Below are 19,262 nucleotides of genomic sequence, written 5' to 3'. Positions count from 1 at the left end.
GTGCCTTCAGCAAAAGTGGGTCTTAAAGCAAACTTCACTTGCCAACCTACATCTTTCGCGACATCTATCTCCTGGTACGACCGAGTTGAAAAGCTGAGCAGGAATAACATCGCCCGTCCAGAACAGAGCAATCGAGAAACCACACGGCAGCCTTGAGCCATCAACTCAACACCTCGACCGAAGCCGGGACCGTCACTTCGCAGACCGCTGCGCTGTCCCAGCTGTCGAGCGCGGAGCGATCTCAAGCAACATGACCCCCGACCAACAATTCCTTCTCAAGCGCCGCCTGAAGGACCTCAACGAGCTTCGAGACAAGCCATATCCAGGCATTAGACTCCACATCGACGACGCGGACCTTAACAACGCGTGCCTTGTGCTTGAGCCCGAAGGCGAGACTCCGCTACACCTAACACTCCATTTCAGCAAAAGCTACCCGCTTGTCCCGCCAGACATCACAATCCAGAGCAGTGTCTCACACCCAAATGTCTTCGATGACAGGATCTGCATCAACATCCTGAGCAGCCGCGATGGATACACGCCAGCCTACACACTCAAAGGCATCTGCATACAGATGCTATCATTCTTCTTCAGCGACTCAATCGAGCAGATGTACGGCGAGAATGGGGGCAAGGTTGATCGCAAGCAATGGCAGGGCACTGGTGCCGATGGCTACGGCGACTTGGTGACAAAAGACACTTTCCAGTGCAACAAGTGCGGCTTCGGAGCCTCGCATTCTCATCCAGCATCCGACCAGGATGTCGAAATGTCTGATGCGCCTACGTCAGAGAGTTCACTCACATCGAATGGCGCGAGCAGCACGACTTCCGCAGACCCAAGCCACGTTCCCACGAGACTTATCGACATGCCACAAGAGCTGCTGCTGGTCATCTGTGATCATTTGGATGACGAGAGTCTGCTACTTGCGGCGCGAGCATGGAACGGCTTCGGGCGTGTGATGCGGCAATACAACATCATTCGCACGCGAGAACTGCAATGCTTCACCCTCAAGCAGGGCTTCAACGACCTGGATCTCGGCATTGGCGTCCACATCAAAGGCAAGAGCATCCAGTCAGAATTCGACATTCTCTCACAAACGGCATTCAAGAACCTGCAAGTGCGGCGGTCCATCCAGGGGTTGTCCTTCGAGCATTGGCTTCCCTTGCCAATTGCGCAGAAGCATTGGCTGCGCGTCCGAAATGGCATTGACAACCACTTCAAAGGCATTTCCAGTGCAGCAAATGTCGCTGGATCGGCCGACAAGGTCATATACTCCTTCATGAACGAAGTCGTCGTCAAGCTTTCTTTAGAAGCCAAGGACCTGGATACTCGTGGCCGTGGCTTCAACAGCTTTGATGGCGACGAGCCACCGAAGTCCACTCTGACGGCGGCATCCGAGAAGGCCATCGAGAGCTACTTTCACCTGTTCCATCTGCTCCTCTGCTTGGCCTGCGAGCGCCCCGAGATTCCAAATGAGGCCAACAACACCATCAAGAGCTTCATCGCTGGGAGTCACGACAAGCAGAAGGTGCCCGATCTAGGTCATCTGCTCATCATGATTCTTATCAGCGAAGTCGACGTCACTCCTGAGCTCATTAAGGCAATCATAGAGGAGGCTGTGACGCGAAATGTGGTCTGGATGCTTGACAAGCGAGGGCGGGATATGGTAAGTGCATGACACGCAAGACTCCGTGAAGTGAGCGTGGTGACGTTTGTCACGTTGGACACAGTGTGCTGACCGATTTATGTTCAAGGCCGAGCTGAGCTTCCTCGAAACCAGCGCAGTCTCCGGATATCGACTTCAGAAGACTTTCGAAGCCAGCAAGACGTCCTATCGACTTCTAATGTTCTTAAATGTCATGCGCAAGGTCGTCCGCTCCACTCGCACTCATAAGCAGGAAGACGGTAAGTGGACCCATGCATTGACAACTCAGCGCTGCTACAAAAGCCCTGGTCGCGTTGTCAAAGCCAGCATCTCTGCCCATTCCACCGCTTTCGGAGTCGACAGCACTCGCTGACTGTGTGATCCCAGGCTCTTTGAAGAAGCTGACGCTCGCTGAGCTGCGGGACCAGCTGTTCGACCGACATGGCGCACCACCAAATGGAGCAGCAGCAAAACTCGCAGAGAAGGTGAGTAATTTGTCAGTACTGTCGCGTAACTCCTGGTCAAAAGCGGCAGCGGTGGTCTCCACATCGCGTTGCGCACTCTAACAAATCAATCGCAGCACCTGGAGTGACCCATCCTCGAAACCACTGCTGACTCGTGCTTACAGGTCAAGGAGATTCAGCAAGTCAATGACTTCCCAGCCTTCTTGAGACACATGGACATCACTCCTCCGAATCCGAGGAGTTTCACCACATTCCTTCGCAGCACCATCCAGAAGTCTCATCAGCGTGGTTATTCGAAGCCAGCTTTAGCGCAAGAGCAGGCGCTGACTCTGCGAATGGAGCGCGAAGGACCAGACGTCGAGCGGCCGGAGGGTATGTCGCCTGCCGAGATTCGTGAACACAACTTCACATTCTTCCCGAATCAGCAGCGAGGCGGAGGCGGAGGTCGTGGCAGAGGAGTTGGACGTGGAGGACGCGGTGGACGCGGCGGACGCGGCGGTCGTGGCTATTAGTGAGCCGCCACAGGCCTTGCCGCACCTCGCTTGAGTACAATTAGATCGCAGGCGGTAGTGTTACCTGGACAGGAAATAGCCGAGCGCTAATCTTGAGTCTCCGTCGTGCGCTTCGCATAAGTCATCAGGAAAAGGAAGATTTGTCACTGCACTGCCGTACTCTTCCGCCATCCATTCGTATCGCGTTGGTTGTCTTGGCTCATCTAGATAATCAGAGGGTGTTTTCTTAGACCAGGTAAAGGGCCTTGTTGAACAAACTACGCAGTTCTGTCTCTTCTGCAGCTTCTATTTTGGCCTATGCTGGGTATCACTTTCCGTCTCCAGAGCTTTCGTTCCCTATCACGAGCTCCATCTCCTCCTCATCGCTAGATAGCGTCTTTCTCCCTATGATTCAGCACGCGAATCGAACCTAGCTGTTGAGCCTCTTTCTGGCCTTGTCGTCTCCCGTATGCCATCTCTTAGGTGATGCAGGGCGACGCGATTCAGCGGCCGATGTATGCTGCAAAGTCATGTTTTCCTCCAATGCTCAATGCTGGCTCACATATATCCGCCCTCCTTCTTCCACTTCTTAATATACTCCTTTCCATCCATTCGGCTATTAGTCTCGGTGTGTCCAAAGTAGTCCCTTTCCGGCCTCCCGATTCGCGATAAGACAAATGGTGTCAACTATAAAATCATCAGTTTCCGAATCCCCTGAGCGATTTGAACCAAGGCTTACATTGAAGTTACTCAAATCTGGACACACATATGTCCTGACCTTCTTGTAGTCGATTACATATCCTCCGTACTTGGTATGTCTTCCCATCGATCCGGTTCGATTTCCCTTGTAGTAGTTGTGCGGTCCTTGTTTCGTCGTCAAAGCCAGTCGCCGGATGGCTTTCTGAAGGATCGGTGATGGCTGCATCTTGGCCCTATACTTTCAAGAAGATGGTATCGTGAAGGAGATGTTGTTGGCGGGGCGGAGAACAGCGGAGGTGAAGTGCGCACAGACCACTCAGGATCGACGCCAAGATTTCGAGACAAAATCGAGACGGAAGCTGCGACTGCCACGCTTTCAACATTTTTTTGTTTACCAAAATGCCGGCACGAATCGCTCGCTTCAACGTGAGCAGTAGCAAGCCGAAGAACAATCCACGGACCAAGAACAAGAAGCGCAGCCTGAACGCTTATGCGCAAGCCCAAAAATTAGTCCCAGAGAAGCGCATACCGCGGCATCGATTAGGCGAAATCGAAGATGATGGACCGAGGCCGAAGCGACGGCGACATGACGACGATGAAGATCAAGACGAGGAAGAAGAGCCTCAGAGAAAGCGACCCGATCAGCGTCGAAGGCCCGGCCAGGAAGACGATCTAGAGTATGGCAGCGACAGCGATGGCAACGAGATTGTGCTAGGCGGATTGGCAGAAAATGGCGACGATAGCGACCTCGACTCCGATGAGGCATTTGGTGAGAGCGACAACGAGCGTTTCGAAGGCTTCACGTTTAGAGGCAGCTCGAAGCCGAAGAGCAAGAAGAAAGCACCTCAGCGGAGAGATGATGCAGAAAGCGATATTGATTTGGTCGAGGAGCCGCAGAGCGAAGATGACAGTGGTGACAGTCAAGATGAGGAAGGGTTAGGTCTGGGCGATGACGCAGTCGACCTGGCCGCCATGCTTGACGACAACAGCGAGGATGAGCAGGCGAACAACCGTGATGAAGCAAGTGGGAGTGATGAAGAGGACGATGCCGATGATGACAGTGACAGTGACGAGGATGAATTCCAAGAATTTGAGGACGACGAAGTGGACGAGGAAGGCGCGGCACGTCTGCAAGACTTTCTGGAAGGTCTTGATGCAAAACCTGGCGTGAAGAAATCAGAAGCACCTCAGCGGTCGGTCGTGACATTAGACGACTTTGCAGACGGCACCGAGCTAGCCGCAGAAAACAAAAAGTTGAAAAAGAAACATCAGCCTAAAGCAATGGCAGCACCGTTGCCGAAGAGGCAGCAGGACCGCATCGATCGTGAGATCGCTGCACAGAAAGCCAAAGAACAGCTTGATCGATGGCGTGATACAGTCGTACAGAACCGTCGAGCAGAATTTTTGAGCTTTCCACTCCAGCACCCGGACGATCAAGGCATCACAGTTGGCAAGGATAAATTCCTACCTGCAGCACAGCAAGCTCCTGCGAATGAGCTCGAAGAAAGCATTCAGCGCATCATGCAGGAGTCTGGGCTGCAGACGAAACAAGATGGCGAGACTGGCGCTGACGAGGATGATGTCGAGGCCGCGCTGCTGAAGGCTGAGGGCTTGGCGGAGAAGCATTTGCCTGTGGAAGAAGTGGAGCGGCGGCGTGCAGAGCTTCGAAGGGCGAGAGATCTGCTTTTCCGTGAAGAGATCAAAGCTAAGCGTATAGCCAAGATCAAGTCAAAGGGCTATCGAAGAGTGCGTCGTAAGGAGAACCAGAGGAATGCCGAAAATGAGCGAGACGCACTGCAAGGTTTGGGCTTTGAGGACGAAGGCGAGAAGGAGAAGCATGATCGCAAACGGGCTGAAGCACGAATGAGTACCAAACATAAAGATTCGAAATGGGCGAAATCACTAAAGCAGACGAATAGATCTGCTTGGGACGATGAAGCTCGAGACGGCGTCGTTGAGCAGGCACGAAGAAACGAGGAGCTCAAGAGACGAATTGCTGGTCAGGATGTGTCTGATGACGATGGCAGCCCTCATTCCGACGACAGTGACGACGATGACGTCTTTAATGGTCAGAAACTCGAAGCATTGAGGGCTGATGGTGAGCAAAAGAACGGTCTTGCTGCTTTGAAGTTCATGCGAGCTGCTGAAGAGCGGAGGCGAAAGCAGAACGATGAAGACATCGAGCGTATACGAAAAGATCTGGCTACTGCAGATGGCGAAGAAGAAAGTGATGTTGAGGATCAAAGCCTCGGTCGAGCCATATTCGGGCCCGCTGGCAAGGAATCGAGACAGCAAACAAAGGTCCAGAGGCATGAAATGGAGGCCCCGGATGACTTCGATGCAGGGGAAGATGATGGGGGAGAGACAGAGCATACTATCATCACCGAGAAAAGCAAAGCAAGGCCTACGACAAACAGTGTCTCTAAGAAGGCCATTACGAGTGGACCGCTCGCCAAAGGGCTACCACAGACTGTTGCTAATGACCATGGCGCTGGAATTGATTGGTTCAAGAAGGCCAAGAACCAGTCGAAGAACAAATCAGAGGTTGATGCGGACCTCATCTTGCGTTCGGATCCTACCAATCAGGATACTCAAGCCAAGCCTTCGAAGAAGGCTGACTTGAAAACGAATGGACAAGGCTTGACGACAGCGACCCATAATGGCGACGATGCATCCGACTCCGAAGCCGAAATGCCGTCCAATGCCATGACTTCAGCTCAGCTTCAACAGAGTGCTTTCGCCGGAGACGAAGTAGTTGCAGCTTTCCAGGCAGAGAAGGCGGATCTTGCAGCTTCAGAAGACGAGAAAGAGGTATCCAATCACCTTCCAGGCTGGGGTTCTTGGACAGGCGACGGTCTCTCCAGATCAATTAAGAAGGCGAACAAACGCGCAGCACATAATCCACTACACAAAACGAAAGTTGCAGGCGTCAGGCAAGCAGATCGCAAAGATGCCAAGCTTGAAAATGTCATCATTTCTGAGAAACAGGATCGAAAAGGCAAGAAGTATTTCGCTCCTGTTTTGCCTCATGGTTTCGAGACCAGAGAGCAGTATGAGCGTTCCAGACGTCTGCCGATGGGACCTGAATGGACGACGAAGGAAGTACATCAGCGAATGACCAAGCCGAGAGTCATTGTCAAGCCTGGTGTCAGGATGGAAGCTTTGGAACGTCCGACTGTATAGACCTTTTTGTAGCGGCATTGAAGCCAAATGGTTGACCTCTTTCGTTCTCAGCAACCCGTCTTGAGTTCGCATGCATCCTGCGTCTATCTTGTGAACTGCAGATAGCTTCCATCAATTTGCACCATGAACCGAATATGCCAAGCACTCATCACAGTTTTGTATTCACTTGCAGATCTTGCTAACATTTCGAAGGATGACGTTGTTGGCTTCGCTGTGACGCGTGCAGGAACCAAGCGGATATACTCCTAGACGCCTAAAGTCCGACTTTATCTTCGAAGCACTTCAGCTCTTGATCAAACATATAAAACACGAAAGGCAAACATCTTTCACGACCAAGAGATCATAAGCATCGAAGACAGTCTTCCCAAGATATTCCAACCAAAAATCCAACATGTCCCTCCCATCCAAAATCATAACTCTAGAAGAACACTGGGTTAGCAACCACATCCGCTCCTACTACAAAACAAAAGGCCTCCCCGACCCAAACGACGAAAACGGCATCGTAGGCACCATGACCCCCGCCCTCCAAGAATGGGGACCTCAACGCCTCAAAAACCTAGACGACAACAACATAACAACCCAAATCGTCTCCCACGTCTCCAACACAATCCCCATCGACTCCAAAACCTGCTCAGCCGCAAACGACGACATGGCCGCACAAATCTCAAAAAACCCAAAGGGGAGATACAAAGGTTTCGCAATTTTACCAATGAACGAACCCGAAGCCGCAGCGAACGAACTGCGCCGATGCATACAAGACTTGAATTTCGTCGGAGCTTTGATCGACGATACCACGGGTGGTCGTTTCTACGACGCAAAGTTTTTCTGGCCTGTATTCCGTGAAGCCCAAGATCTTGATGTTCCCATCTACATCCACCCTTCCCCGAACAACGTCACGAAACCTTTGCTGTACGATGGAAATTACCCGGAAGCGATCGCTACGGCATTATCACAGTTTGGATGGGGCTGGCATTCTTCCTGCGCCGTGAATTTTTTGAGGATGTTTTCCGCTGGAGTTTTTGATGCGTATCCGAAATTGAAAATTGTGCTGGGGCATATGGGGGAAATGTTACCGTTTCAATTCGATAGGATTGAGAGTATTACCACGAGGGTTTATCCTGCGGTTGGGGTGCAGTTGGGGAGGGGGTTGAGGCGGGTTTGGGATGAGAATGTGTGGGTGACGACGAGTGGGATGTTTTCGCTTGCGCCGATGGCTTGTCTTGTGAGGCAGACGGAAATTGAGAGGATTATGTTGAGTGTGGATTTTCCTTTTACGAGGAATGAGTTGGGGTTGAAGTTTTTGAGGCAATTGCAAGAGGATGGGATGGTGGCGGAGGAGGAGTTGGAGGGGATTGCTTGGAGGAATGCGGAGAGGCTGTTAAGGTTGGAGTAGAATAGAGGTGGGAAGTAGTGATGCTTGTGTGACAATGTAGATTCAGAAGTTAGAGGCGTTTTAGAAAGGCCTTGTCTATCCTCCTTGCGCTGGCCCTGATTGTTTCATTATCGCGTTACTTTCTTGTCGGAGTGTGAAGTTGGGTCACAGTGAATCGATGTTTGTTTGACCCTCAGCAGCCGGAACTGCTCTTGTAGCAGACGCCGTCTGCGGTCTGCTGGACAACAACACCAGTATCGAGCACAGTCCTAGCACACAACTCTTCCAGATGCAGTGGGGTCTTCCGTCGGACTTGCCGCGTGAAAGTACTTTACCTAGATCTTGGGTCGTTACCACATCCCATGCCAAAATGTCGCTAAACTTGTCGCCTCGCCACAAGATCCAGGATTGGTAGCAGAGCTTTCACGAGTCCACCGCACACTCAATCGGCCTAGCCCCCTTCAGCGGATTTCTTCTTCTCATGCAAAAGTTTCAGCAAATCAGCCACAACAGCGGCATTCTCATCCGACTGCTTCTGCGCCTTCGATTCATCCAGAGTATTCAGCTGTCCGAAAAGCCACATTTCTTGCATTTGGCGGATGAGACTCTGGACTTCTTCAGCAGCGCGGATCTACAAAACATCATCAGTATGAGTACGAGCATTTTCGAAATGTAGCCATAAGTCCAGCTACATACTAGCGCAGCAGTCTCGGTTTGAATCTGGTATTGTGTGACTGCAGTGACAGAGCGATCGGTCTGCTTGTTTCTGACCTGCGCAGATTCAAAATCAGTCGCCGCTCAGGGTGAAGTTCATGTTTTCCATCCGTACTGCTGCAAGGCCGATGAGGTTGCCATATCGCTTGATCAGGGCCGCCTGTAGCTCGCCGATCTTGTTGTTGAGATCTTTCAGATTACGCAGAGACGAATCCATGGTGCGCAGGAATGAGAACGTGCAGAAGTCCGGTTGAAAATCGGCGCATCGCTGGAAGGAGTTACGCGAGTGATCTGAGGTAGAACATGTTGACTAAAGAAGTCGACGTCTAGAGTCGAAGATGAAGTGAGGGTGGAGCGCGTTGCATGTGCCAAGCAATCTTGGCGCCTCGGGTTCACAGAGTGGGAGGCGAGAATGTAATAGTGTGCAAAGCAGACTCCACTTGTGTTAAAGCCATCTATATCAGAAGAGCAGAGCTAAACTACGTACGCCCGAAAGCAGATAAAGCAGACCCATTTTGAGCGTTTATAAAGCCAAGAGTTTAAAGGAGTGGAGTGGAGTTGACAGTCTGGTTGAACGCACGACAAAACCATTGCAAGCAAGCAAGCAAGCTAGAGCATTGTAAGTAGCAATTTGAAGACGAGCTTTTACTCGTCATCCTCGTCCGATTCGTCAGACTCAGCGTTCTCGAGCCACTCGGCAAACTTCTCAGCACTCTTGCGAACTTTCTTGGAGGTCTGAATGTCGACGTGCTTCTTGCTAGCCTTGGTGCACCAGGCCTTGAGGACCTCCTCTGAGACAAGGTCGTCCTCGTAAATCTTAAGCAAGATAGCGCTGACTGATGGGATGAGATTTGGCTTGTCGTTGCCAACGAACCGCTCGATACCGCCTAGGAAAGCCTTCTCGTGGCGCTCGGAAGTGATCATCTTCTTTAGCATGCTGGCACGGCTTGGAATCTGCTTGACAATGCTGTCATCAAACAGCGTCTGAGCCAGCACAGTCAAGGTACGGTGCTTTGCTTCGATGCCGAGGTCCTTTGCCTTGAGATAGACGTCGACATCCTTCACCTTGGCCACGCCACCTTCCTCCTCAGCCTTGGTCTCGATCCACTTGCCGAAGTCGTCGTAGACGTTGCCGCCATCATCCTCCTCGTCGCCATTCTCGAGGGAGAGGGCGCCCTTCAGGTCGTCAGGAAGGGCCTGAGCACGAGCCTTGATAGCTTCCTCCGACATGTCAACCGACCACTCAACCTCCTTATCCTTGACTTCGTTGAGTTCCTTGGCTTCGGCATTGATGCGCTTCGTAAGCTCGTCATCGCTGGCGCCGTCAATGTCTCCGTTGTCCTCATCAGCATGGTCAGATCCGCTGTCGCCATTGCTGTGACCACTGCCGTTGGCGTCGTCTGCCTCGCCGTTCCTCTCGGCTTCCTTGCGAGCCTTGCGATCAGCCTTCTTGGTGGATTTGTCCTTCTTGCCTTTCTTTGGAGCGTTCTTCAAGATGAACGATGACAACTTGTGGCGCAAGTCAGCCTTTGAGATTTTGCCGCAGGCCTTGCAGTCAAGTAAAATGTCGCCATCCTTGATGTTGATGACAGTCTCTGGGTTCTTGCAGTCTTTGCAGAGAACGAACTTGTTGATGAAGCCGTCGAGGTGGTCCTGCAGCTTGCTGGCCTCGTGGGCACCGTTGATGATCCAGCGGTCGTCCTTGGGGTCGATGTTGGTCTGGGCGCCAAGTTCGAAGCCAAAGTACTTGATGACATAGTTTGGCGGGCGAGCCAGCTGGTGGGCGACGTTGCTCAAGTTGACGATGACGGTCTTGATACCGTTACCCTTGCCCTCAACCTTGGACTGAAGGCGCTCCATCTTGTAGCGGTAGAAGGGATCAGCAACATCGCGGCGAATGTTGACGTTGGCCATGGTTGCGGTGTTGCGTGAGGAGGCTGTGGTAGACTTGGTTTCGGTGCGGCGGAGGAACGAGGAATATGGCGATTACGATCTCTGGTGGTATGTCGGTAGAGACATACAGTAGACACCAGCGTCAGCGTTTGCTGCTGATGCGTGTCTAGGCTAGGCGCTTTGTAGCGGGAATTTTGGGCGAATTTCTGTGATGATCCAGGGTGATGGATTTAGGCAGAGAGTCAACCGTTGTTGCGCTCGTGGCCACTACTACGAGGTCTTCGCAGTAAGCGGAATGGTTGCTGCAAAGGCGGCGGTCCGACTAGAAAGGCGTTCGCGTGGGACGAATACATATACCCTGCGCTGTGGTCGGTGATGCAGTGCGGGTGTTGGTAGAGTCCTCGAGGGGCGGGTATGATGAAGAAGTGCGGCGACGGGAGTTCGCCTGGCGGGTGTGAAGGGTGGTATTGCTGTTTGCTGGGGAGCAGTTTGTGGATGGCTGCTGACGGCAGGATACTGAGGTGTTGATGGGGATCGCAGGTGGAAGTGTTTGTGGGTGAGAGGAAGAAGGAAGAATCGGAGGCAGAGAGAGGCGAATTGAAGCGATGCTGAGCCGAAGGGCCGTGCGGGTACCCGTGCGCTAGTTCTCAACCCGGACAACCGAGATGCCATGCGCGTGCAAGATCACACATGCGCCTTTGACGCACGCACTCATCATGCCACTTTCTGCGACACCCTTCACGCCGGCAGCAGGCAGCTCCGACAGGCCAAAAGTCATGATGTACATGTAGTTCTAGGCAACCCACGGCAAGCGCAAGTCGTCACTCGGCTCAGTACAGAGTGAAAGCCACTCCGAGAGCACTCTATCCCCCCTTCATCGAGTCACATGGCTCACATGCAGTCATGGCTCCGCTCCGGGTAGACTATTCGCTCTATCTCGTCACTGATTCAACGCCTGCCATTCTCGGAAGCAAAGACCTGGTCGCGGTGGTGAAAGATGCCGTGGCTGGAGGTACGACATCAGTCGCATTTGCTGGAACATGCCTTGCTCACGTGCATACAGGTGCCACAATCGTGCAATATCGAGACAAGACCTCAGACACTGCGGATCTCGTGAGGATAGCAAAGCAGCTGCATGCAGTCACAACGCCGGCAAATGTGCCATTACTGATCAATGACCGCGTCGATGTGGCATTGGCTGCTGGAGTGGAAGGCGTTCATGTCGGGCAAGATGACCTGGACTTGAAAACTGCACGCAAGATCCTTGGGCCTGATGCTATCATTGGAGTCACCGCGAATAATGAAGAAGAAGCCTTGATTGCTGCCAAAGATGGGGCCGACTATCTAGGTATTGGAACCGTATACGCCACCCCGACCAAGGCAAACACAAAATCCATCATAGGCACTGCTGGGGTGCAGTTCATCTTGAACTCCTTGGCAGAGAAGGGGTTGGATGTCAATACAGTTTGCATAGGTGGCATTAACGCCAGCAATGCTCAGCGTGTGCTGTTCCAGACCGCATCCGCGAAGAAGAAGCTTGATGGTGTGGCTGTAGTCAGCGCCATTGTTGCTGCAGACGATGCGAGAAAAGCTGCTTCAGATCTTCTTCGACTGGTCAGGACACCACCACCTTTCGCCACTACTCTAGCAAAGCCGAAGCTGCTGCGGCAAGATATCGTTTCGAAAGCTCCTCAAGTAGTCAAGCGGATGGCCGGCAGGAAGCCGCTATGTCACAACATGACGAACCTTGTAGTTCAGAATTTCGCCGCCAACGTCGCTCTCGCCATTGGATCATCTCCAATAATGTCGAACAATGGTCTGGAAGCACCAGATCTCGCTGGTCTTGGAGGCAGTCTCGTCATCAACATGGGTACAACGACACCTGAGATTCGAAGCAACCACTTGAAGGCACTAGCAGCGTACAATACTGTCGGCGGCCCAACTCTGTTGGATCCGGTAGGAGCTGGCGCCACTCAGCAACGAAGAGATGGAGTGAAGGCGCTGATGGAAGGGGGCTATTTCGATATTATCAAAGGTAATGAGGGAGAAATCCGCACGGTGGCAGGAGCTACAGGGCTCCAGCAACATGGCGTCGATTCAGGAGCATCACAACTTTCATTGGAAGAAAGAGTCACCCTCGTCAAGGCCACTGCTGCACGCGAGCACAGCATCGTCCTTATGACAGGCAGTACAGATGTCATTTCTGATGGAGAGCGTACATTCACACTCAGCAACGGACACGAGTATCTTGGCGAGATCACTGGCAGTGGATGCTCGCTCGGCACCACGATTGCAAGCGTCATGGCCGTCGAGCGCGAAGATAAGCTCCTAGCTGCTGTGAGCGCATCATTGATGTATGAAATTGCTGCTGAGCGAGCAGCAAAGCGAGAAGATGTGAAGGGACCAGGAACATTCGTACCTGCTTTCATTGATGAGCTCTACAGAATTCGACAAGAAAGCGTGGCAGAGAATGGATCCTGGGCTGAAGCAGCACGGATCGAGGTCGTATAGCCTACTCAAATTCAGCTTTACAACTTGCTCTTCCCTCCAAGCACAACACCCAGCAACCAATCCTTCAAAATCGCATTCGTCTCATCCGGCGTATGCCACAAAGCCCAGTGACCCGCGTCCACCTCAGCCCTTGTCAAATTCGGAATCGCCTTCTCCATTCCCCTACTCATCTCCCTCGTCAAGATAGCATCCTTCGTCGCAAGAATATACAACGTCGGCTGTTTCACAGCCTTCTTCCTCTCCGGTTCCAAACCCAACTCATCCTCAAAATTAATCTTCCTCGTCCTATACCAATTACAAGGACCATTAATACCATTCTTCAAAAACTCCTTCACATAATACTCCAACTCCTCTTCATTCAACAAAGGACTCATACCAACCTCCTCACCCTCATCCTCCAAAATGCTCAAATCAATCCCTTTCTCACCACTCATGAACCTCTTCCCACTCCCAACTTTCCCCCCATACATCCCCAACAAAAACTTCCTCATCCTCCTCTCATCCCCCTCCCTCACAGCCTTCTCAACCACGCAATCCTCACTCCCAAACTGCAACTGATACCCAAACTGCGGCACACTCCCACTCTCCACCAACTCCCTCGTACTCACATACCTCTCATGCACCGGCGCATAAGCCGTCGCCACACTAAAAACATGACTAATAAGCTCCGGCTGCCATTGAGCAATTCTATACACAGCCATTCCTCCCCAATCATGTCCTCCAATAACCGCAGTCCTGATTTTTAGACTTTTGGCAATCCCCGCGACCGCTTCGGCATGGGTTTTAAAACTAAAGGCGCTGAGATCTGAGGTCGTGCCTGTGTTTCCGTACCCCATGCAGTCGAGAGCAATGCTGCGGAAACCGAGGGAGGAGAAGAGAGGGATTTGATAGCGCCAGGCGAAAGAGATGTCCGGGAAGCCGTGGATGAGGAAGATTGTGCCTTTTTGGGGACCTTGGGGTGGGGTGTCGAGGTAGTCTGTATAAGTCGTGAGAGCAAGTGTCTTTGGGAGATTTTGTTGTTTGGGATCTTACTTACGCCATTTCCTGCCGTTGACTGTTGCGTATTGACTTTGGACTTTTTTGCCGATGTCTGAGGGGCGGATTTTGGGGGCTTTGATATTGCCTGGAGGAGCCATTTTTGCTAGGTCGAGATGGTATGTCACGAGAAGTGTAGAGGATGGTTGTTCTGAAACTCTTATGTATGGTATCGCATGGCAGGGTAGAATGGGGATTTGCTGACTCGGCGAAGCGGTGTTGTATTACAGCCTCGGTTACGGAGCTCTGACATGAGCTAGAAGGCCGCGGTCGACTATATTATTATCGACACTGAGAATGGAGTATACGCAATTATGTGGCAAGTAGATTGTGTTCACGAGAGACAATGAGATTGGAAGGTAGACTCGCGACAGGTGAAAAAGCAGTACTCGGAGACGATCAACAATCTAACCTCAAAAGAGGAAATGTCTTCCAGTGCTGGTACCACCTCCAAAGCTACCTCACGTACTCGAGCACGAAGAAGCACCATGCGAAGACAACAATTTGATGTATTAGTAGATGACATTATCCTCATCTCCCTCAACAACATGATCTTCATCGTCTGCCTCGTCTTTTCCTTCCTCGACTGGAGTCTGTGCCTCTTTCATGACTGCCGTGTCAGCATTATTATTTGTAGCGCCAGCTTCCGAAGGCCTCAATTCAGCGTCATCGGGCAAATTCTGATCAGATTCTGGAATTTCTGCTGATTTGGCAATCTCGTCAGGTTTATTAGTATCATCAGACTTCATCTGATCGTCAGCATCACTTCCTTTCCTTCCATTCTTCTTTTCGATTTCACTAGGCGATTGCTGCCCATTTCCGGTCACCGCAGTCTCCTTCGCGGGCTTGCTATCTGTCGTATGGTCAGTATTAAGCCCGAAGGCAGGGGTGAGTGTTCAAAAGCATACCAGAAGAGCCATCAAGCGCTTCCAAGCGCTCTTCTTTCTCCTTGTCCCATGCATCAAGGTCCTTGTCGATCTCAGCTTTTGCATCTCTGATCTGGTCCTCGATACGATCTTCCTCGTCTGGAAGTAAGTCCCATGGTCGATAGTACTGCAGTCTGTCAGCAAAGCAGCATCTCAAGAAGAGTGAAAGTCTGCGACATACCAGTTTCGGTTCGGTCCTCGTTTGCAAGAAGTTGGCGGTGTTCAGCATTTGCTTGTGGCGTATGCGCATCTGGTTGTCCATCAGCATGTCTGCCTCTACCGACTTATGTGACGGCCAACCTACGTTCTCTTCATCAAGCCTGATCTGTTGTCTCTTTCGCTGGATGGCGAGCTTCTCAACCCGTCTCTGTCGGTCCTCGAGGCGTTCGTCATCCTGCTTCTGGAGCTCAGCCTTTTTTCGTTGCTCAATTTCTCCTCGCCGCTTGGAGACTCTGTCGCTAGGCTGATTGAGATTCCCCAGGAGCGCGCCAAACAGTCGCTTGCTGCGTTGCCTCTCATCTGTGACACCACTCTTTCTGCGCGACTTTCTAGTGTCGTCTGCCTTCTGGGTAGGCTGTTTCTGTGTTGCTGTTTCGACCTTGGTGGACATGGTCTCTTGCTCTTTCTCTGCGGCATTTCCTTCGGTCGGAGTGGCTATTGGTGAGTTCTTACCCGAGCTGCCTGTGCGCCGCCTTTTGCTGTCTTCGGCGCCGTCCTTTGCCTGCTCCTTTCCTGAATGCCGCCTCTTCAAGCCATTAGTTGGGATGTCGCTCGAGTCCTCGGGCAACGCGACCGCCGATGCCATTCTGTGCGATTTTGTCAGTGCATTTGACGTTTGCCACATGTTGAGTCGATTGAACTCACGTTTCGACCATGGCGTCGGAAGCGCGACGGATTCGCGATGCGGTTCCAGGTTGTGAATGCGCAAGGAGCTCTCGCCTCGCCTCGACTCGAGCTTGCAGTGAGGAGTTGAAAGTTGGAGACAATCGGAGTTGATTCAGATTCAAGATTCCGATTCTTGGCACATTTTTAATCACCGGCAGAGCATAAAAGCATAAAATTGTCTTCCAGACATGAAACTGTGTCAAAGAGATGGTCCTGTAGACTCGCAACTCGCAAATGCTGTCCCATGCAAATGGTTTTACAGTGTGCACGAATACATTACCTATTCATTTGTACCTGCTCTTCGTGCCTTCGCCCTATCTCTAAGTGCTTGTTTGCCTGCTTTGCGAGCCTGGTTGAGGCTCCTGGAAGGCGAGAGGCTTCTATACCTTTCAATGGCTTCCTCTGATACCTCGTCAAGGAGGAATGTCCCCAGGTGGCCTGTTCTCCAGCGCTGGACCATCCAGATGGCTGTGCCCTCCAAGTCTGGCTGCGCGCCCTTCATGAGACGACCCGTCTTCCTTGCCATGCCTTCCAGGAGCTGCATCACATCATTCGTGGGCTCTGAGTAGTCCGCATAGACTCGAGCATCGTTCAGATTTACAAGGAACAATAAATAGTCCGCAAGATTTAATGCGGGCACCACTGTATCCTTCACGCTGCCGCAAAGTGCGAGCTTAAGCATGGCATCCGCATCAGGCACGTATGGCATAAACACTCCAGGCGTATCGAGCAGATATACGGCGCCGGAGCCCGTGTCGTCCGGCAGTACAATCTTGACGCCAGTGCCAATCTTACGAGTGATTCCAGGCTGAGCTCCGGTGTGGGCAACTTTTCCCCTGCCAACACCTTCGCGGCGCAGCGCATTCAGCAGAGAAGATTTGCCAACATTGGGCATGCCCACTACCATCAGGTGAGATCCAGTAAGACTCCCACGCGCAGCAGCGATCTCCTTGATGTAGTCCAAAATCCGGCGCACATCTTTTCTGTCCTTGTGGTTGGAGAAGACGACCTTCGATGGATCATGCCATTTGCGTATCATTTGCTCTCTCTACAAAATGCAACTTACATCAGCATTTGTGCTCTCCGCGCATTCGCTTGCCCGCTATGTACCTTCTTGTCTTCCTTGATGACGCTGCTCCCTAGGTCCTTTTTGGTGTAGACAATCATCCGCTCTTTTCCAGCCAGGCTGTCTTCGAACATAGGGTTACGCGAAGTCATTGGAATGCGATAGTCTCTGCATTCGACGATGAGGTCAATCTGGGAGAGCATTGTCCGCATCTTTGCAAGACCCGCGGCATGATGGCCAAGGTAGTATGATCGCGGCAGCGACTCGAGTGTCGGGAACACGCTCCGTGGAACGAACGATGTCATAGTAGATATTCGAAGCCTCTGTCGGGAGACATCTTACACGATCTGCATCGATGAAGTCGTGTGGTGATGGAGATGGTGTCGTGTCTGTGATAGAGTCGTAATCGCTTCCGCAGGGACAAGGAAATCGCGAAGAGTGCACGGTCCCGTCGTTGCTGACATGATCGCGTCACTTCGACGCTCTCCTCACAAAGAACGATCTTGACTCTTGTCTCACATCGCATTCGACTTTTGGCGATGACAGAAAGCCGTCATATCCAAGACGCAATCATGTGTTACTGCATGCTTTGGGTCTCTGGCGGCTGTGAGGATTGGGAATGACAGCAACCTGCCACGTGGGCTCATAGAATCACTTCATTGGCAGCGCAGCTGCCAATCTAGACACCGCGGCCACCGCCCGCGAAAATCCAAGTTGTCCGCCAAGACCGAAATGATTGGCTAAGAAATTTCGCAGAAGTAATATGCAATCAAAGATTGAAGGGAAATTTGACTTACCCCGGATTTTAGCGTAGAACGTCAATCGAAACAAATATTAAAGGGAAATTTAACTTACCCCGGATTTTAGCATAGAACGTAAATCGAAAGCGCTTAACGAATCCCGGATATAAGCGTAATACGCTAATAAAAATTTAGTAGGAGCTTAACGTATACTAAAGACCTAGATATAGCTATATCCTACTAAATATAAAGCCTATCGACTAGTATAAAGGTCCCCGTAGCGAAAATATTAGTAAGATTACTAATAGTACTATTAATTTTAATAAAGCTATTAGTAGAGCTACTAGTAACTTTAGACTATTAGACTATTAGTAGGACTAGGTATTAAGAAAACTATTAACAAACCTATTAATTAAACTATTAGGTAAACTATTAGATAGACTATTAGATAAACTCTTAGCTAAACTATTAGTAAACCTAATAATAGAACTAATAATAAAACTAATAATAAAACTAATAACTCAAATAGTACTAATAGTAAAACTATTAGTAAAACTAATAACTCAAATAGTACTAATAGTAAAACTATTAGTAAAACTACTAATAGGACTATTAATAAAACTACTAATAAAACTGTTAACAGAACTACTAATAAAACTACTAGTAAAACTACCAAGACTACGAGCTAGCCTACGAATAGGACTACTAATTAAAGTACTAAGACCACTAACTAAACTAGAAACAAAACTATTAACAAAACTACTAATAAAACTATTAATAAAACTACTAATAAAACTATTAAAGAAACTACTAATAAAATACTAATTAAAATTTTCGTTAAACTGAAACTAGTAATCGAACTACTAATTAAACTATTAATTAAATAGTTAATTAAGCTATTTATATAATTACTAATAAAACGACTAATTAAACTACTAGTTAAGCTACTAGTTAAACTACTTCTTAAACTACTAACGAAATTTTAAATTAAACCGTTACTAGTAATTAAAATACTAATCGAACTGCTAGCTAAACTACTAATTAAACTGCTAATCGATCTACTAATCGACCTACTAATCGACCTACTAATCGACCTATCTCTATTTAGAAGTTAGTAATTTAGTACTATATACTTTAAATTATATAATTTATCGGGGGACTAGCTACTAGTAAAATACTAATTAAAATTTCTATTAAACTAAAACTACTAATTAAACTACTAATTAAACTATTGATTAAACTACTAATTAAACTACTAATTAAACGGTTAGTTAAACTATTAATTAGACTATTAATTAAACTACTAATTAAACTATTAATCAAGCTATTAATTAAACTATTAATCAAACTATTAATCAAACTATTAATTAAACTATTAATTAAACTATTAATTAAACTACTAATTAAACTATTAATCAAGCTATTAATTAAACTATTAATCAAACTATTAATCAAACTATTAATCAAACTATTAATCAAACTATTTATTAAACTATTAATCAAACTATTAATTAAACTATTCATTAAACTATTAATTAAACTATTAATTAAACTATTAATCGAACTATTAGTCGAACCGTTAATCGACCTCTACTAATCGAACTATCTCTATTTCGAAGTTAGTAATTTTAATTAGTATTC

At 49.6% G+C, this 19,262-nt stretch overlaps 9 protein-coding genes across 9 annotated transcripts; 4 read left to right on the top strand and 5 right to left on the bottom strand.

Moving 5' to 3' along the window:
* Window positions 1–250: 250 nt before the first annotated feature.
* MYCFIDRAFT_152343 (uncharacterized protein) lies at window positions 251–2,120 on the top strand (the record flags this gene model as incomplete). The annotated part of the gene is made up of 3 exons (XM_007926498.1): window positions 251–1,663; window positions 1,752–1,902; window positions 2,030–2,120. Coding segments are annotated over 3 exons (1,653 nt in total), but the record flags the coding sequence as incomplete, so codon positions are not given.
* Window positions 2,121–2,846: 726 nt separating this feature from the next.
* MYCFIDRAFT_162925 (uncharacterized protein) lies at window positions 2,847–3,529 on the bottom strand. The gene is made up of 2 exons (XM_007926497.1): window positions 3,337–3,529; window positions 2,847–3,284 (listed from the first exon to the last, which is right to left on the bottom strand). Exons 1-2 carry the CDS (start codon window positions 3,520–3,522, stop codon window positions 3,156–3,158), a joined length of 315 nt encoding a protein of 104 aa, XP_007924688.1. The 5' UTR covers window positions 3,523–3,529; the 3' UTR covers window positions 2,847–3,155.
* A 166-nt stretch (window positions 3,530–3,695) lies between these two features.
* MYCFIDRAFT_187228 (uncharacterized protein) lies at window positions 3,696–6,479 on the top strand (the record flags this gene model as incomplete). Its single annotated transcript, XM_007926496.1, has 2 exons — window positions 3,696–3,729; window positions 3,898–6,479. 2 exons carry the CDS (start codon window positions 3,696–3,698, stop codon window positions 6,477–6,479), a joined length of 2,616 nt encoding a protein of 871 aa, XP_007924687.1.
* Window positions 6,480–6,870: 391 nt separating this feature from the next.
* Window positions 6,871–7,872, top strand: MYCFIDRAFT_187227 (uncharacterized protein; the record flags this gene model as incomplete). The annotated part of the gene is made up of 1 exon (XM_007926495.1): window positions 6,871–7,872. The coding sequence occupies one exon, from the start codon at window positions 6,871–6,873 to the stop codon at window positions 7,870–7,872; it is 1,002 nt and encodes a 333-aa protein (XP_007924686.1).
* A 430-nt stretch (window positions 7,873–8,302) lies between these two features.
* Window positions 8,303–8,782, bottom strand: MYCFIDRAFT_195222 (uncharacterized protein; the record flags this gene model as incomplete). Its single annotated transcript, XM_007926494.1, has 3 exons — window positions 8,303–8,482; window positions 8,548–8,622; window positions 8,681–8,782. The coding sequence occupies 3 exons, from the start codon at window positions 8,780–8,782 to the stop codon at window positions 8,303–8,305; spliced, it is 357 nt and encodes a 118-aa protein (XP_007924685.1).
* Window positions 8,783–8,989: 207 nt separating this feature from the next.
* MYCFIDRAFT_152337 (uncharacterized protein) lies at window positions 8,990–10,987 on the bottom strand. Its single transcript, XM_007926493.1, has one exon. It carries the CDS (start codon window positions 10,477–10,479, stop codon window positions 9,211–9,213), a length of 1,269 nt encoding a protein of 422 aa, XP_007924684.1. The 5' UTR covers window positions 10,480–10,987; the 3' UTR covers window positions 8,990–9,210.
* A 223-nt stretch (window positions 10,988–11,210) lies between these two features.
* Window positions 11,211–13,607, top strand: MYCFIDRAFT_152334 (uncharacterized protein). The gene is made up of 2 exons (XM_007926492.1): window positions 11,211–11,470; window positions 11,522–13,607. Exons 1-2 carry the CDS (start codon window positions 11,362–11,364, stop codon window positions 12,967–12,969), a joined length of 1,557 nt encoding a protein of 518 aa, XP_007924683.1. The 5' UTR covers window positions 11,211–11,361; the 3' UTR covers window positions 12,970–13,607.
* Window positions 12,234–14,164, bottom strand: MYCFIDRAFT_202874 (uncharacterized protein). Its single transcript, XM_007926491.1, has 2 exons — window positions 14,006–14,164; window positions 12,234–13,945 (listed from the first exon to the last, which is right to left on the bottom strand). Exons 1-2 carry the CDS (start codon window positions 14,103–14,105, stop codon window positions 12,987–12,989), a joined length of 1,059 nt encoding a protein of 352 aa, XP_007924682.1. The 5' UTR covers window positions 14,106–14,164; the 3' UTR covers window positions 12,234–12,986.
* Window positions 14,165–15,997: 1,833 nt separating this feature from the next.
* On the bottom strand, window positions 15,998–17,267 carry MYCFIDRAFT_162912 (uncharacterized protein). Its single transcript, XM_007926490.1, has 2 exons — window positions 16,926–17,267; window positions 15,998–16,863 (listed from the first exon to the last, which is right to left on the bottom strand). Exons 1-2 carry the CDS (start codon window positions 17,184–17,186, stop codon window positions 16,096–16,098), a joined length of 1,029 nt encoding a protein of 342 aa, XP_007924681.1. The 5' UTR covers window positions 17,187–17,267; the 3' UTR covers window positions 15,998–16,095.
* Between the last annotated feature and the right edge of the window lie 1,995 nt (window positions 17,268–19,262).

The sequence above is a fragment of the Pseudocercospora fijiensis genome (assembly GCF_000340215.1).
Source record: "Pseudocercospora fijiensis CIRAD86 unplaced genomic scaffold MYCFIscaffold_3, whole genome shotgun sequence".
Taxonomy (NCBI): domain Eukaryota; kingdom Fungi; phylum Ascomycota; class Dothideomycetes; order Mycosphaerellales; family Mycosphaerellaceae; genus Pseudocercospora; species Pseudocercospora fijiensis.
This window is presented reverse-complemented; position numbering and strand designations above follow the sequence as displayed.

Coding starts and splice junctions, on each gene's coding strand:
- MYCFIDRAFT_162925 (XM_007926497.1), bottom strand. CDS start 3,522: ATGCAGCCATCACCGATCCTTCAGAAAGCCATCCGGCGACTGGCTTTG. Junction 3,285..3,336: donor CAGATTTGAGTAACTTCAAT/GTAAGCCTTGGT, acceptor ATGATTTTATAG/TTGACACCATTTGTCTTATC.
- MYCFIDRAFT_152337 (XM_007926493.1), bottom strand. CDS start 10,479: ATGGCCAACGTCAACATTCGCCGCGATGTTGCTGATCCCTTCTACCGC.
- MYCFIDRAFT_152334 (XM_007926492.1), top strand. CDS start 11,362: ATGGCTCCGCTCCGGGTAGACTATTCGCTCTATCTCGTCACTGATTCA. Junction 11,471..11,521: donor GAAAGATGCCGTGGCTGGAG/GTACGACATCAG, acceptor ACGTGCATACAG/GTGCCACAATCGTGCAATAT.
- MYCFIDRAFT_202874 (XM_007926491.1), bottom strand. CDS start 14,105: ATGGCTCCTCCAGGCAATATCAAAGCCCCCAAAATCCGCCCCTCAGAC. Junction 13,946..14,005: donor AGTCAACGGCAGGAAATGGC/GTAAGTAAGATC, acceptor CGACTTATACAG/ACTACCTCGACACCCCACCC.
- MYCFIDRAFT_162912 (XM_007926490.1), bottom strand. CDS start 17,186: ATGACATCGTTCGTTCCACGGAGCGTGTTCCCGACACTCGAGTCGCTG. Junction 16,864..16,925: donor TCATCAAGGAAGACAAGAAG/GTACATAGCGGG, acceptor TGCATTTTGTAG/AGAGAGCAAATGATACGCAA.